Below are 18,470 nucleotides of genomic sequence, written 5' to 3'. Positions count from 1 at the left end.
GGCTTGTATGTGAAGTTAGACTGTTTGGGTAAAGCACCAGAGGCGGTTACAAATCTATGGCGCCACATCCCAGCACAAGACAGTAGCTTCAGGAGAAATGGAAGGTAAATGAGAAGAATGCGTTACAACAAATACCGGAATTAGTACAGAGTACTAATAAATTGTGGCAACCATAGGCTTACATAGAATCATAGAATTTACAGTGCAGAAGGAGGCCAGCCGGCCCATTGAGTCTACACCGGCTCTTGGAAAGAGCACCCTGCCCAAGCCCACACCTCCACCCTATCCCCATAACCCAGTAACCCCAACCAACACCAAGGGCAATTTTGAACACTAAGGGCAATTTATCACGGTCAATCCACCTAACCTGCACATCTTTGGACTTACGGTAGGTATGAGAGAATTTCAGTCTCTCACCTGCCATTTTAATTTTCAATGCAGTGCTGAAACAACCTCTAATATTACAGTACTATGAGGTATTCAGATATTACAATAAAATTAACCCTATTTGAGAATTAATATGATATATATTTTAGTCCTCTCTCTAGTTTAATTTTACTTTACTCATCAAATTCATTTATCTAACCTGCATTTTTTTTTAAATTAGAAGTTCATATTCCACTTATGTTAAAATTCAATGTCACAATAGCTACATCTACAATTTTGGAGCTGCGCCTACAATTAAATAAGAAGCCCATTGAAATTTAGCAACCGAAAACCAAGTTAGCCAATCCAGTGTTAGAATTCTGGAAAATGATCTTATCTCATTGCCATTTCACATAAAAAGGCAAGATAAATCGCCCCAGCTAATAAAGAGTTAATATGAAATTTTAAACCTGGATCTCTCTTGGGGTATATGCTGAAAGAAGTTGGAAATGTGATTCTCAGGGCAGGTACTGGGGTCGGGAAATTTCCCGGTTTAGCCCGGCTGCTTCGGGAGAAAGTGACGGGAGATTTCATTCATCAGGGACGGGTGCATGCTGCGCTCGAACCAGCTGAATGGGGAAAATATCGGAGGCAGCCTCAGGGCTGAAAAGTGCAGAAGTGAGTTCTATAAAAGGTATCCCTCAAGGCAATTACTTTTTACCAGTTATAATGAAAAAGTAAGACTCTCCAGCCCTCACCGCTTACAGCCACCACCCCCCACACAATCCTTATGCCTGATCTATTCAAATCATGCCCTCTATCCACCCCTTGTGGCCTTTCTTGCCCCTGTGCAAGGTATACCCCATCAACCTCCAATGGCCTTGATGGTCTCCTATGCCGAGCTCGGGCACTTCCATAAATAACCATTGGTTCAATACACTGTATAGGGTCGATAAACCCTATAGTGACAGGAGGATGTGGAAACAAAAACTTTCAAAGAAGTAATTCATTCATAAATATTCACTGTTACAAGTCACTCCACTAGAAGGCTGTAAACGTTCCAATCACTAGATCCTTTAAAGTATCAATAGAAAAAATCGTAAGCCCTTGAAACCATGAAACCTTGTACAAAGAGCATTGTGAAATTGACCGCAGATTTCAGAGCGCCCACGCTGTCAATCAAGAAATGTTATCTCTGGGGTGGAGCTGTTTCAATAGAGCAATGGTTGCCTGGGCTCTCAGCTTGGAGATGCCACCCAGGCCATGGCGGAAGAGAAGGTAATTAATACACTAGAAGGACTTAAATTCAATATGGAGTTATGAGATAGACTCTCTTTATTTGAAATTGTTAAAGCACCAGGGCTAGGATGAGTTGCATCCAAGGATACCGAGAAAAGTGAGGGTGGAAATTGTGGAGGTGCTGACCATAATTTTCCAGTCTTCCTTGCAATCAGGGGTAATTCCAGAGATTGGAGAACCATAAAGGTTAGACCCGTGTTCAGAAAAGGGCATAAAATTAGCCCAGCAACTGCAGGCCAGTCATTTTAATTTCAGTGATACAGAAACCTCGAGAAACAATAATTTGGGACAAAATTAATAGTCAGATGGACAAATGTAGGTTAGTAAAGGAAAGTCAGCATGGATTTGTTAAAGGAAAATGTGGAGATTTTTGATGGGGTAACAGAGAAGGTTGATGAGAATGATGCTGCTGATGCAATGTACATGAAAGTAAATTTTCTAGTCCTGCCCATTGCGGGAATCGTTGTGGGCAAGACAGACAATTTGATGGACCATTGAAAGACCTGTTGACATTGGGTGGGAATTTCGGTCTCGGGGCAGGCAGGACTGGAAAATCGTGCCCATAGAATTTCACAGGGTGTTTGATACAGGGCCACACAATAGACATGTGAGCAAAGTTATAACTCATGGGATTAAAGGGATAATAGCAACATGGAAACTGGCTGCGTTATGGAAACAGGGAGTAGTGGTTAATGGATGTATTTCAAGTTTGAGGCAGGTTGGAGTGGAATTTCCGCAGGGGTCAGTGTTGAGACCCTTGCTCTTCCTGATGGGTATACAGGACACAATTTCAAATTTTCCAGATGTTATGAAACCTGGAAGCATTGTGAACCATGAGGAACATAGTTTAGAACTTTATAAAAAATATAGTCAATTTGGTGGAATGGGCAGACAAGTGGCAGATGAAGTTCAAAGTGGAGATATGTGAAGTGATTCATTTTGGTGGGGAGAATATGGAGAGACGGTATAAACTAAAAGGTACAACTCTGAAGGGAGTACAGGAGAAGAGGGATCTGAATGTATATGTGCATAGACCATTGAAGGTGGCAGGACAGACTGAGGGTGTGGTTAATAAAGTGTACAGTATCCTAGGCTTTGATGGGGCCTTATATACAAGAACAAAGAGGATACATTGAACTTATACAAGATGTTAATTTGGCCTCAACTGGAATATTATGTCCATTTCTGGTCACCACACTTTAGGGAAATGTGAAGGCATTAGAGATTCAGGAAAATGGTTCCATGGATGAGTAACATTAGTTGTGAGAACAGATTGGGGAAGTTGGGATTGTTCTTCTTGGAGTGAAGAAGGCTGAGAGGAGATTTGATGGAGGTGTTCAAAATCATGAGGAGTCTGAAGAGAGTGGATAGGGAGAAATTGTTCCCACTCAAAGGATAAAGAATGTGGGGGGGGGGGGCAAAAAAATTAATTAATTGGGAAAAGAAGCAAAAGCAACATGAGAGAAAACTTTTTCATGCAGTGAATTACTGGAAGGCATTGCGGTGAGAGTATGGTGGAGGCATATTCAGTCGACGCATTCAGGAGGGAGCGTTATCTGAAAAGGAGGGCACGGCAGGGGTATGTCGAGAAGGTGGGGGTGTGGCATAAGGTAAATTACTCATTTGGAGATTTGCTGCAAACATGATGGACTGAATGGGCTCCTATGTTGTAACAATTCTGTGAAAAAATATTTATGTTGCAGTGGATCCATGGATTTTTTCATAAAATAGGATGGAAGCCTCAAGCAAACATTGAAAGCCTCTGGCCTAGAAGGACAAGGGCAGTAAAGGCACAGGAACACCAGCACCTCATTTCCTTTCCAAGTTAGCCACCATCCTGACTTGGAAATATTTTGTTGTTGCTTCTAACCACTGATTCAAAATCCTGGAATTGCTCTTTCCAAGGGTCAGTGCAGACTCGATGGGCTGACTAGCCTCCTGCAGCACTATAGGAATTCTACCTATGTGCACTCTGGGTGTAATTGCACCACATGGACTTCAGTGGTTTGAAAATGTGGCTCACCACTACCTTCTCAAGGGAAATTAGGTATTGGCAATAAATGCACATCCCATGAATGAATAAAACAAAAAGTGAGTAGCACAAGGTCTGCATTAAATCTGTGGTGAACTCATGGACACCACATTTTAAGACAAGGACCAAGTCTGCAACAGTCAAGAAATCATGAGCTGTACTGTTGATCCATTATTCCTGATTTCCTGACATTTGGACAACAGTGTGACACCAAAATCATGTTGACTTCTAAACTTCCATAGCAGCTTTAAATATATCTTCGGCAAAGTGTATTGATGAAGACAGCTTGGACTGCTGATAATCTTTAGTGTCACACTTGTACTTTAGATTCCTGTTTATTTATATAGGCCGGGATTCTTCATTCACCACCACTCCAATCAGATTCCCGATCGGATGGAGAATGGAACGTCAAGGGAAAAACAGGTTTGGCATCATTCTTCCATCCCCCGCCGGTAGCCTCAGCATGTTACCTGCCCACGCTGGCACGAGGATGCAAATCACTGATTTGCATCCATTTCCATACAATTAATGAGCTGGAAACTTGTCACCAACAGCCCCCCCCCCCCCCCCCCACCCCACTCAAAAGCCAAGTACACTCCAAAGGGCTTCAAATCCCCTGACAGCCTTTGAAATGCAATTCTTCTATTCAATTTCACACAGCAATATATTGCATTGGCCAGTGATTGACAGTTTATTGGACCAGACACAGCTGTCTATCTTTCCCTTCACGATTGAATGTATCTCAAGGACCCTGGTTTGATGGTAACCACAATGTTTAGTAACACTCTTGCAATGATTGACAGCTCCTCACCACATCAAAAGGAGCTAATTGCGTTCCACCGTGAAAAAGGTGGGGATCTCTTCTGATGGGGACGGTTGGCGGGGGCGGTGGGGGGGGGGGGGGGGTGATGTCACACTTATGCATGCATGCAGTGTTGGGGGGGAGGGAGGTAAACCATTATTCCCAAGGTTGTGTGGGGAGGGGGCCCTCTGCCCGGATCTTAGGATCGGGCAGCCTGATACCAGGATTCCGATGGAATCCGGCGAGATCTTTCCCATTCATGAATTAGCATAGGGAAGGAGGGACACTCACACACTGGGCCCCGCTCTTAATGCCAGCAGAGACCAATAGCGATTCTCCGTTGGTGGGAACACTTAGACTCCAGAATTTATAGTCCCAGCCTTACTGTATTGTTTAAGAGTATTAGAATATTTAATATTACTTTTTGTCCCCCAAACTATACCAGGGGGTGGAGGAGTTGGGGAGTCCGCAGTAAGGGCAGGAGTTTGGCTATCAGCAGGCCCACATCACTTCTCTGATGCTGGGTCCCTCTATCAGGTACCGGGAGTAGCAAGCAAACACCAGAATTTGCTGATCATGCACACTGCAGGGCTCATACCAGTGGCAGCAGGATGAGGTTCTTACTTGCCACTTCTGGGCATCAATTGGCAGTGGGCAGGAAGACCATCCATGGGCTTCTTGCTAAGGACTTAATTGGGATGAAGGCTGGAAGGTGGTGTGGTCCCCACCTACCATGTCGCCTGAGTAAATGCCCCCCCCAACCACCAAACACACCATATAGGAGGGCACAGTTTTCCCCGCTGGATTTATTTTCAATTTAGTTCACGGAACAAACAGTAGTAGTGAGGAAGTGGCTGCAAAGTTACCATTGATGTACTTCGGGAATTGTCGTCCAAACCTGAGTAACTCTTCACTGTGGAGCTCTGCAATATGATTAATTGGCTTGAAATATACATCCTGAGGGGTGCTTGCCAGGTTGATTAGATTCTTTTCATTATGTTTCTTGACGATGTTGAATATAACAAAGAAAAAGCCTTTGCACTTGGCATCTATGACAACAGTCTCCAATTTTTCTCTCTCAGCTTCTGGGAGGTCTCCTGTGGTTATCAGAAGAATGAGTTTGAATTGCCTTGGTTGAGGTGCTTTTTCAAAAATGTTTTCGACCGTCCATTCAACTGCATGAGCTGTTGCTCTCGTCCCTTCAAGCTGAGTCATCTTGTCCCGGATGTATTCTCTGATGTCTTTACTGGAATTGTAATCAGTAAGAGAGAATTCAGCTTTCACTCGTTCCTGGCTATAATTTGTCTGAGAATTGTACAGTGCATGCTGAACCACAGCAATTCTGGCCTGATGGTTTGATGTTGAAGGCTCCTTGCTAATCTCCAACTGTTCTGTCACATAAGAAATATATCTTTTAATCTCTATAAACTGGTTTGGGCTGATGGTTGCAGAGCTGTCTATGATGAATGCCATATCGAGGTTTACATCATTGGGTTTTGTCGATCTTTTGGTTCGGAAGAATTTGGCATCACAGACGGCATTTGCTTCACAAAAATCTGCATAAAAAAGAACAAATTGTTCACTGCCTGTTAAACATAGTCATTTTATAATTCCTCATGAGTATAATAGTTATTTCAATCTTCTGAGCATTTCAAAAGTGATCAAAAGGAATAGTTTCCTGACCCACAATTTCTTCATAAACAAGGACCCACAGTACAAAATGATTCCCAGCTTGGGATCAAATCAGAAAGCTAATTTCAGGATTGAGGCTGTCACATTTGTGACCAAAATCCTGCTTTTCTGATGTGACTGAATTAAACATAGAAACGTAGAAACATAGAAAATAGGAGCAGGAGGAGGTCATTCAGCCCTTCGAGCCTGCCCACCATTCATTATGAACATGGCTGATCATCAAATTCAATCCCTGATCCTGCCTTCCCTCCATATCCCTTTAATCCCCAAAAGCTATATCGAATTCCTTCTTGAAATCACACAATGTTTTGCCCTCAACTACTTTCCGTAGTAGTGAATTCCACAGTTTCACCACTTTCTGGGTGAAGAAATTTCTCCTCACCTCAGTCCTAATGGTTTACCCCTTATCCCCAAACTATGACCCCTAGTTCTGGACTCTCCCATCGTCAGGAACATTCTTTCGGAATCTACCCTGTCTAATCCTGTCAGAATTTTGTAAGTTGCTATGAGATCGCCTCTCATTCTTCTAAACTCCAATGAATATAATCCTAACTGACTTATGTCATGATATTCAAACACACCTCACAACACACACATCATGATAGACAGACCAACAGACCAATTAGCACACATAACACGACAGCCAATCACAGACAAGAGCAGACACAGGATAAGACAAGAAACACGGCACCTGGTGGCCAGTCCATCTGGAGACAGGACAAGGCCAGGACCTCATTAACAAGACACTCACACAGTCACCACGTGCTGAGTACCAAGACAAATGTGTTAATAACTAGTTGGAATAAAACTGCGTTGTACCAATCGCAACCGTGTTGGTTCGTCTATACCTCAGAGCACCCAACACCACATGGTACCAGTGAGTAAATCGATACTTACCGGCAAATCTGCCATCCTGAGCCATGGACACCCACAACAAACCGCAACTGTTGCAAGTCGTTGGGAACCTGGGCACCAACTGGAAGCTCTTCAAGCAGCGATTCGAACTGTTCATGCGAGCCAACGAAAAACAGGGCGCCTCGGATGAAACAAAGATTGCCATGCTCCTCACTACCGCAGGTCAGCACGCCATCGATGTATACAACTCCTTGGTGTTCGCGGAAGGCGAGAACAAATCCAAATATGACACGGTCCTCCTCAAGCTCGACCAGCACTTCAACGTTGAGGTCAATGAAAGCTTTGAGAGGTATATCTTTCAGCAGTGCCTACAAGGTAAGGATTAGCTCTTTCAGCCCTTCCTGACGCACCTCCGCATACTCGCGCAGTCCTGCAGTTACGGCACCACCTCAGAGTCCATGATCCGGGACCAGATCATTTTTGGCGTTGCCTCCAGTGGCCTACGCCAGCAGCTTCTAAAAATTGAAGGCCTGACCTTAGCATCTGCAGTGGAAGCCTGTGTCCTGCATTAAAATGCGACCAGCCGCTATGCCCAATTTCAGGCGACCGAATCGGCACGGTGGGGGTCCCAAGCGATCGAATTGGCAAGCCAGGCCGCCCACGAGGCTGAACGCATCCAGGCAATCGAGTTTCTCCCGGCCCATGGCCCGGGCGAGGGCGGCCGTTTTGCGCGCTTTTTGAGGCCTCCCGCGTTTGTGCGCGCCAAAACCAACGGCAACATTGAGGGACGCACTGCGCAGGCGCGCCCGACGCAAGACCGAACTGCGCATGCGCAGTGGCGTAACGAACGCCATGACGTCATGACGTGCGGCAACTGTGGAGCTGCACATTTAAAAGGGCAATGTCCTGCAAAAACCCGACAATGCCTACGCTGTGGCAAGATGGGCCACTACGCTGCCTACTGTCGATGATCTTCCACATCTCCGACAACCTCACAGACACGTGCGGACCATCCAGCCTCCACATCAGGACATCCAAACCGATGACACAGATGACCAAGACGCCTTCCGGGTTGCGGTCATTGACGTGAACTGCGTCAACACCATCAATCCGGCCGATGAATGGAGTGCCACCCTGACGGTCAACCGATCGCCGATCACTTTCCGCCTGGACACTGGCGCATCCGCCAACCTCATAGCATGGTCAGCATTCTATGCCATGAAGGTCAGACCACCAATCCAGCCATCCCGGTGCAAGATGGTCGACTACAACGGGAACGTTATCCCGGCCATGGGATCCTGCCAGCTCCAGGTGACACACAAAACACACACGGCCACACTCTCATTCGAGATAGTTGGCTCATCGAAGGACTCCCTGCTGGGCGCACAGGCATGTAAGGCTCTCCACCTTGTGCAACAAATTCTTTCTCTCCCTCCAGATGGCACGACTGACTTCCCGGATGCTGAGTTCAACGCACAGCTCCAATCGCTCCTCGCCCACAACCAGGAGGCATTCGAAGGCATGGGAACACTGCCATACACATACCGAATTCGCCTCAAACCGGACGCCATCCCGGTCGTTCACGCACCTCGCAGGGTTCCTGCGCCACTTAAAGACCGCCTCAAGCTGCAGCTGCAGGATCTCCAGGACCAAGGGGTCCTATCCAGGGTCACGGAGCCCACTCCATGGGTCAGCTCCATGATGTGTGTCAAGAAGCCCTCTGGCGAGCTCCGCATCTGCATAGACCACAAAGACCTCAATAATAATATTATGCGGGAACATTATCCCATACCCAAACAGGAGGCGATCACCAGTGAAATGGCCCAAGCGAAGATATTCACGAAACTGGATGCTTCTAAAGGATTTTGGCAGATCCAACTGGACCCATCCAGCCGAAAGCTATGTACCTTCAACACCCCTTTCGGCAGATTCTGCTACAACCGGATGCCATTTGGCATCATCTCGGCATCCGAGGTCTTCCACAGAATCATGGAGCAGATGATGGAAGGCATCGAAGGGGTGCGCGTATATGTGGACGATGTCATCATCTGGTCCACCACACCGCAGGAGCACATACATCGTCTCCAACGCGTTTTTGCACGCATACGGGAAAACGGCCTGCGCCTCAACCGAGCCAAGTGTGCCTTTGGCCAGACCAAATTGAAGTCCCTGGGGGACCACATCTCCCGGTCAGGGGTCCGTCCGGATGCAGACAAGGTGAGCGCCATCACAGCCATGCCGCAGCCGGCCGACAAGAAGGCTGTCCTACGATTCCTTGGCATGGTCAACTTCCATGGGAAATTCATTCCCAACCTTGCCTCCCACACAACGACTCTGCGCCACCTCGTCAAAAAATCTACAGAGTTCCAGTGGCAACACACACACCAGCTGGAATGGGAGGAGCTCAAACGCAAACTCACTACGGCACCAGTGTTGGCGTTCTTCGACACGTCTCGTCCCACCAAAATCTCAACTGATGCCAGCCAATCCGGCATTGGAGCAGTGCTCCTGCAGAAGGATGACACGTCATCATGGGCACCGGTTGCCTATGCATCGCGGGCTATGACCCCCACAGAGCAGCGCTACGCGCAAATCGAAAAAGAATGCCTGGGCTTGCTAACCGGTTTAGACAAGTTCCACGATTACGTCCATGGTCTTCCATGGTTCACGGTCGAAACTGACCACCGCCCCCTGGTCTGCATAATAAACAAGGACCTGAACGGGATGACCCCTCGCCTCCAGCGCATCCTACTTAAACTCAGGAGGTATGACTTCCAACTGGTCTACACTCCAGGGAAGGACCTCATCGTGGCGGATGCCCTATCCAGAGCAGTGAGCACGCCGCCAGATGCGGAGGGGTTCGTATGTCAGGTCGAGGCACAGGTGGCCTTTACAGCGGCAAATCTGCCGGCTGACGACTCCAGTCTGGCCCGCATACGCCGAGAGACAGCGGCCGACCCCCTTTTACAGCGAGTGATGCGCCACATGACGGGAGGATGGCTCAAAGGGCAGTGCCCGCAGTTCTATAATGTGCCAGACGACCTAGCCATCATTGATGGGATCCTTCTGAAGCTGGACAGGATTGTCATTCCGCACAGTATGCGCCAGCTGGTTCTCGATCAAATACACGAAGGCCACTTGGGGGTCGAGAAGTGCAGACGGAGGGCCCGCGAGGTGGTATACTGGCCGGGCATCAGTGACGATATTGCCAACATGGTGATCAACTGTACAACCTGCCAAAGGTTTCAGCCGGCGCAACCTCCTGAGACACTTCTGCCCCATGAGCTGGTGACATCCCCCTGGGCGAAGGTGGGTGTCGACCTATTTCACGCGCTTGGCATGGACTATGTTATCATCATGGACTACTTCTCCAATTACCCAGATGTCATACGCCTGCACGATCTGACGTCGTCTGCTGTCATCAGGGCCTGCAAAGACACCTTTGCTCGCCACGGCATTCCGATGACTGTCATGTCGGACAATGGGCCCTGTTTTGCCAGCCATGAATGGTTGTCCTTTGCAGCCTCGTATGGCTTCACACACGTGACGTCCAGCCCTCTGCATCCCCAGTCCAATGGAAAGGCGGAGAAGGGCGTTCACATTGCCAAGCGGCTCCTCTGCAAGGCTGCTGCTGCCGGATCGGACTTTCACCTCGCCCTGCTGGCCTATCGCTCGGCCCCACTAGCCACGGGTCTCTCGCCAGCACAGCTGCTGATGGGTCGCGCCCTCAGAACCACTGTGCCTTCCATCCTGGCACCAACAATAGACCATGCTCCGGTACTGCATAGGATGCAACTGCAGCGCGATCGCCAGAAGAGATCGTACGACACAAGGGCAATTGATCTTCCCTCCCTGGCCCCTGGAGACAACGTCCGCATTCATCTACCAGACGGTGGCTGGTCAGCACCTGCCGAAGTTCTCTGATGCGTGGCTCCCCGCTCGTTCCTGGTACGCATGCCGGATGGATCCGTGCGTAGGCGCAATCGGCGAGCCCTTTGCCTACTTCCACGCTCGCAACGGAACCATACACAGATGCCGTGTCCTCCACTGGTTCCTGATAGCGACTTCGTGGAGCTGCCATATACCATGCCCCTTCTGTCGCCGCCCCTGGCCAGGCTCGCACCTCAGCCGGTGGTTCTCGACCCACCCTTGAGGCGGTCAACCCGAATTCGTCGCCCACCTACTAGACTGGACTTATGAGACTGTTCACACGTCAAGTTTTAGCAACTACTATATTGTAACATGTCACTGTTTAGTCGTTCCAGGTCTCGTTTGATTGGACCACATTTCAACGTTCTTCTTCTTTTGTTATGGTACAACCTCGTTAGCATGCCACACTTGACATGGCCCCTTGTATATAGTTACGCCACATGTACATGCTGTAAATATCACACACACACACCTTTAGCTGCACTCAGAACACATTCATATTTATAACCACGTAGGCACATAATCTTGTAAAAAAAGGGGGGATGTCATGATATTCAAACACACATCACAACACACACATCATGATAGACAGACCAACAGACCAATTAGCACACATAACACGACAGCCAATCACAGACAAGAGCAGACACAGTATAAGACAAGAAACACGACACCTGGTGGCCAGTCCATCTGGAGACAGGACAAGGCCAGGACCTCATTAACAAGACACTCACACAGTCATCACGTGCTGAGTACCAAGACAAATGTGTAAATAACTAGTTGGAATAAAACTGCGTTGTACCAATCGCAACCGCGTTGGTTCGTCTGTACCTCAGAGCACCCAACACCACAACTTAGTCTCTCCTCATATGACAGTCCCATCATCCCAGGAATCAGCCTGGTAAACCTTCATTGCACTCCCTCCATAGCAAGAACATTCTTTGTCAAATAAGGACACCAAACTGCACCAAAACTGCACACAATACTCTACGTGTGGCCTCGTTAATGCCCTATACAATTGCAGTAAAAGAAAATCTCTATCCCTGTCCTCAAATCCTCTTGCTATGAAGGGCAACATACCATTTGCCTTATTTACTGCCTGCTATTCCTGTGCGCTTACTTTCTGCGACTGATGCATGAGGACACCAAGGTCACGCTGAGTATTCATCCTTCTCAATTTATACCCATTCAAATAATAGTTTGCCTTCCTATTTTTACTCAGAAAGCAAATATAATGAGCTTTGCATTTTACTACGATATGGAAGTTCTCATTACCAACATGAGATGTGGGAGTTTTCCAGTACTCAGTACTGATTGTCACTGATGAGCATAAAGTTCATCAAAGTAAATAACAGTGATCAACATGGTATCCAGTGAAGCTGCATAACAGCAAACAGGAGAGGCTGCTACGCCACGGGTTGTACCGTGCACCAAGCTGTTAATGTAGAATACGATCCTTACATTTCTCTATCAGATAGCTGGGAAATTACCCCTGGTCAACCTGATCACACCTTTTACTTTACCCAGCAGAAACCAATTACAAAATACATTTAAAATAAAAAAGCATAAATATATATTTTAATAAATAGATAAATGGCTAATTGGCTTTTCAGTTGGGCAATAAATGTTAGCATAAATACTCCTTCATTTTTGTGAGTCTGTCCACTCTGAATCAAACATGCGAAAAGTAAACAAATAGGTTCTAGCTAGCCCACTGTTATTGAAGGTTAAATTGAAGGTTATCCTCACACAGATCTAAAATCCATTCACAGATAGTTTCTTACATAGTAATACATGTGTGAATGTTTATCATTTTTTTAAACTAAGTATGAACTCAGGCGACAAAAGCGATGTGTAGCCTGCCGATTCCATTGCCGGCTTTTTCCGCCATAATTTTTGGCATTTAAGTTAAGAAAAATTCCCGCAGGCGGGTACCGTGACATAATGCTGGAGAATCTGCCCCACCAGCCACCTCGGCCTTCAAGAGATTGGGCACCCTTTAAAATAAAACTAAAATAAAGGAAACCGGCCCCCTCCTTTGGACATGGAACCCCCACACACGGACACAGGAAATTCCTCCCCCCCAACTCCTCATCGGTTCCATACATATACATCCCCAAGAAACTGCCCCCTCCACTTCCAGGACATGGGGAACACCCCCATGGACCTCCCCAAAAGGAATCCCCCCTCCCCAGCATTGCCACCTGGTACTGTCCTTGGCACTTCCCACTGGCAGTGCCGGGGGATTGCCCCCTGTGCATTTTGCAAAAAGCAGTTGAACGTTTACAATATTATTAATTTGGGGATTACACATTGTCCATTCTATAAGACACTTTAAACACTCTCCCAAAAAATTTAACACTTTTGAATTTCAAGGGAACTGGGAATCTGAACAAAGTGTGCTGGCAGCACCTCTGAATTTTGGTTCACATTTCTTAATGATGGAGATGAATACTAATTGGCTAGAATTCTCCGACTGTTGCGATTCACGTTTCCTGCTGCAGCGCAGCCCCGCACGTGGGTTTCCCAGTGGCATGGGGTGGTTTCAATGGGAACTCTCATAGACAAGTGGCGGGAAGATAGAATCCCGCTGCCAGCGTATGGTGCACCACCAAGAAACAGCTGGCTGGGGAACTGGAGAATCCAGCCCATTATCCTATCTGTTCTAATCGTTTCCATTTTAGGACTGCGCTCGTTTTGGAGCTACCTCTTTGAATAGAAAATGTGACACACTTGTGCAATGCATGTGCCCATGCAAGGGTGATGGCCACCATTGCACTCTGACGATGAACCGTTCAATCGTGCACCTGTTGTCCATGTGCTGTTTGCTACAATACTAAACTCTGGACAACACATTGCACCATTGCAACATTATGAAACCTATAACAAACAAACGTTTCCTCAGTGGTCCTGGAATTATGGAGTCAACACTTAACATGACCAAAATTTGGGCCGGGATTTTCCAGTCCTTCACGCCAGCGGGGGGCTCTTTGGCGGCATGGCTGGTGAGCAACACAACTGCCCAGTGACTTCAGCTGCCGCCAATGCAGAGTGTTGGCCACCAGAAAACCCGCCATGAGGGGGGCGGGGGGCACCTTTGGGAAACAGAAAATCCTGGTCTTGGGTGATAGCTTTCACTGGAAGACAATGATGCCAAGATATTTAACAGGTTTAAGGGCAGCACCATGGCACTGTGGTTAGCACTGTTGTCTCACGTCACCGAGGTCCCAGGTTCGATTCTGGCCCTGGGTCACTGTCCGTGTGGAGTTTGCACATTCTGCCCGTGTTTGCATGGGTTTCACCCCCACAACCCAAAGATGTGCAGGATAGGTGGATTGGCCACGCTAAATTGCCCCTTAATTGGAAAAAATGAATTGGATACTCTAAACTTATTTTTTTTAAAAACATTTTTGAACAGGTTTAAAATATGAAGCCCCTAGCTGAGATACCAGTAAAAATGCATACGTACCTAAACAAACATGGCATGTCATCACGTTGTTGACTGTTTCATCATCATTTCGGAAAATGTAGAATTGGGAAAGCCCAGCATCATTTTTCTGATAAAAACAGAAAATGATGATTAAGAAGCAACATTAAAACCATCAAACTCACTCTTTCCCCGAAGTACAATTTACAAAACAAGTTCCCTGATCCCAGAGATTAGCAAGCAAATTTCCACAACATTCACCAATCTTCTCGTTGCTATGACTCAGTCCTAGCCCACTGTCTTACAGAGAACATCTTCAGTGCCTGGAGCACAAGAACTATTGTAAGTCAAGACTATTTGATTATCTCAGTCTATAAACTTAGATCCTGTGTCCTCAGGCTAATTTTAGCACCTGCCATTTCTGGGAGCAGAGGCTGGGGGGGGGGGGTTCGTCAAAAATGGCACTAGTTCCGTGGCTCCACCCCATCCCCGGGCCAATTTCAAGGAGATGGAATGGAAAGATGGCAGGGCTTCTCGACAATATGTGGTTGGTAGCCAATCTGACTCAGTAGTAGCCTATGAAGGTTAACTGGGATTTCCACTCAGCCTCCAGGTTCTCAGTGGCAACAGTTGCCTTCAGGCAACTTCCCAGTTAGAGACCAGGTAACGAGCACTCAAGACAGGCTCAGAGTGCCTCACTATCTGCCTGGGTGCAGGAACAATCATGGTCTAGCCAATGGAGGGGATTCCCCTGCCACACCCACAGTGGTGGATTTGCTTGGCTGTAAAAGCCAACACATACTTCATTAGTGTTTACCGAGTGCAGATGAAAATAATAATAAAACCCCGACAGGATGTTGGGAACCTGAATTGTAGCTCCAGTATACAGGAGGTTGAGAGTAGTGAGGTCATGAGTAAGGTTTCAAGGTTGCAGGAGTGTACCGGCAGGCAGGAAGGTGGTTTGAAGTGTGTCTACTTCAACTCCAGGAGCATCCGGAATAAGGTGGATGAACTTGAAGGATGGGTTGGTACCTGGGACTTCGATGTTGTGGCCATTTCGGAGACATGGATAGAGCAGGGACAGGAATGGTTGTTGCAGGTTCCGGGGTTTAGATATTTCAGTAAGCACAGGGAAGGTGGTAAAAGAGGGGGAGGGGTGGCATTGTTAGTCAAGGACAGTATTACGGTGGCAGAAAGGACGTTTGATGAGGACTCGTCTACTGAGGTAGTATGGGCTGAGGTTAGAAACAGGAAAGGAGAGGTCACCGTGGTGGGAGTTTTCTATAGGCCTCCGAAAAGTTCCAGAGATGTAGAGGAAAGGATTGCAAAGATGATTCTGGATAGGAGCGAAAGTAACAGGGTAGTTGTTATGGGGGACTTTAACATTCCAAATATTGACTGGAAACGCTATAATTCGAGTACTTTAAATAGGTCAATTTTTGTCCAATGCGTGCAGGCGGGTTTCCTGACACAGTATGTAGATAGGCCCAAAAGAGACAAGGCCACATTGGATTTGGAACTGGGTAATGAACCAGGACTGATGTTAGATTTGGAGGTAGGTGAGCACTTTGGCGATAGTGACCACAATTCGGTTACGTTTACTTTAGCGATAGAAAGGGATAGGTATATACCACAGGGTAAGAGTTATAGCTGGGGGAAAGGCAATTATGATGTGATGAGGCAAGACTTAGGATGCATTGGATGGGGAAGGAAACTGCAGGGGATGGGCACAATTGAAATGTGGAGCTTGTTCAAGGAACAGCTACTGTGTGTCCTTGATAAGTATGTACCTGTCAGGCAGGGAGGAAGTCGTTGAGCGAGGGAACCATAATTTTCTAAAGTAGTTGAATCACTTGTCAAGAGGAAGAAGGAGGCTTATGTAAAGATGAGACGTGTAGGTTCAGTTAGGGTGCTCGAGAGTTACAAGTTAGCAAGGAAGGACGTAAAGAGAGAACTAAGAAGAGCCTGGAGGGGACATGAGAAGTCTTTGGCAGGTAGGATCAAGGATAACCCTAAAGCTTTCTATAGGTATGTCAGGAATAAAAGAATGTCTAGGGTAAGTGTCGGACCAGTCAAGGACAGTGGTGGGAAGTTGTGCGTGGAGTCCGAGGAGATAGGAGAGGTGCTAAATGAATATTTTTCGTCAGTATTCACACAGGAAAAATACAATGTTGTTGAGGAGAACACTGAGATACAGGCGACTAGACTAGAAGGTTCATAAGGAGGAGGTGTGAGCAATTCTGGAAAGTGTGAAAATAGATAAGTCCCCTGGGCCGGATGGGATGTATCCTAGGATTCTCTGGGAATCTAGGAAGGAGATTACTGAGCCTTTGGCTTTGATCTATATGTCGTCATTGTCTACAGGAATAGGATAGCAAATGTTGTCCACTTGTTCAAGAAGGGGAGTAGAGACAACCCCGGTATCTATAGACCAGTGAGCCTTACTTCTGTTGTGGGCAAAGTCTTGGAAAGGTTTATATGAGATAGGATTTATAATCATCTAGAAAGGAATAATTTGATTAAGGGTAGTCAACACGGTTTTGTGAAGGGTAGGTCGTGCCTCACAAACCTTATTGAGTTCTTTGAGAAGGTGGCCAAACAGGTGAACAAGGGTAAAGCAGTTGATGTGGTGTATATGGATTTCAGTAAAGAGTTTGATAAGGTTCCCCACGGGAGGCTATTGCAGAAAATACGGAGGCATGGAATTCAGGGTGATTTAGCGGTTTGGATCAGAAATTGGCTAGCTGTAAGAAGACAGAGGATGGTGGTTGATGGGAAATGTTCAGCCTGGAGTTCAGTCACTGGTGGTGTACCACAAGGATCTGTTTTGAGGCCGCTGCTGTTTGTCATTTTTATAAATGACCTGGAGGAGGGCGTAGAAGGATGGGTGAGTAAATTTGCAGATGACACTAAAGTCGATGGAGTTGTGGGCAGTGCAGAAGGATGTTGCAGGTTACAAAGGGACATAGATAAGCTGCAGAGCTGGGCTGAGAGGTGGCAAATGGAGTTTAATGCAGAAAAGTGTCAGGTGATTCAATTTGGAAGGAGTAACAGAAATACAGAGCACTGGGCTAATGGTAAGATTCCTGATAGTGTGGATGAGCAGCGAGATCTCGGTGTCCATGTACATAGATCCCTGAAAGTTGCCACCCAGGTTGATAGGATTGTTAAGAAGGCGTGCGGTGTGTTAGCTTTTATTGGTAGAGGGATTGAGTTTCGGAGCCATGAGGTCATGTTACAGCTGTACAAAACTCTGGTGCGGCCGCATTTGGAGTATTGCGTGCAGTTCTGGTCGCCGCATTATAGGAAGGATGTGGAAGCATTGGAAAGGGTGCAGAGGAGATTTACCAGGATGTTGCCTGGTATGGAGGGAAGATCTTATGAGGAAAGACTGAGGGACATCCAGCAGAGGGCAGTAGAGCAGAGATGCTGATTGGCTGTTGCGGGGAACATTTGCATCAGTGCATTGCGCTCACTGCATCCAGAAAGTGTAACTGAGCAAGACACCCTTGGTGTTCAAGTGAAGGCAAGCATCCAGCAGTGGGCAGTAGAGCGGAGCTGCTAATTGGCTGTTGCGGGGAAAATTTGCATCAGTGCATTGCGGTCACCGTATCTTGAAGGTGGTTTGTGGAGGAGCTGTTGTCAAGTGACAGTTAAACCCGAAACACTTCTTCAGTGTTTCCCTTCCTACCTCCTCCTCTAACCAAAACCAAAGACAATCACTGTAAGGATCATAGCTGAGTAAAGATCAAGAGGGAGACTCGAGGGCAGGTATAAGTAGAAAGAAGTTGAACCGTGATGTCACAGCCTGCAGGTAAGTGATTGGCTGGTGACTGGTAAGCAGTTTTTCTTTCCCCTGAGATGTTATCGTGCGAGGTGCAGTGGTTGCTGAGTGAATGCTTGCTGAGAAGGGGAGTAATTTTTTTAAAAACCTTACTCTTGGGAGTTTCCAGCTGAATCCAGTCAGAGTGAGTACAGAGTAACTGCTAGGTAAGTAGTAAAGATTTAAATTCTTTGCCCAGGCCCAAAACAGCTGATTGCTGTTCTCGTGTGGGGCGCAGTGGTTG

At 46.9% G+C, this 18,470-nt stretch overlaps 1 protein-coding gene across 1 annotated transcript in view; it reads right to left on the bottom strand.

Annotated features, from left to right (window-relative positions):
• Window positions 1-18,470, bottom strand: part of LOC140393924 (collagen alpha-3(VI) chain-like) — a 369,822-nt gene that overhangs the window by 34,119 nt on the left and 317,233 nt on the right. The window contains exons 43-44 of the mRNA XM_072480566.1: window positions 14,446-14,533; window positions 5,366-6,055 (exon numbers count right to left, since the gene is read on the bottom strand). Coding sequence (XP_072336667.1) covers window positions 5,366-6,055; window positions 14,446-14,533 — 778 coding nt within the window. The remainder of the gene's footprint in view (window positions 1-5,365; window positions 6,056-14,445; window positions 14,534-18,470) is intronic.

Source organism: Scyliorhinus torazame, chromosome 2, assembly GCF_047496885.1.
Source record: "Scyliorhinus torazame isolate Kashiwa2021f chromosome 2, sScyTor2.1, whole genome shotgun sequence".
Lineage (NCBI taxonomy): Eukaryota > Metazoa > Chordata > Chondrichthyes > Carcharhiniformes > Scyliorhinidae > Scyliorhinus > Scyliorhinus torazame.
Note: the sequence above shows the minus strand (reverse complement) of the source record. Positions and strands in the feature narration are given on the sequence as shown.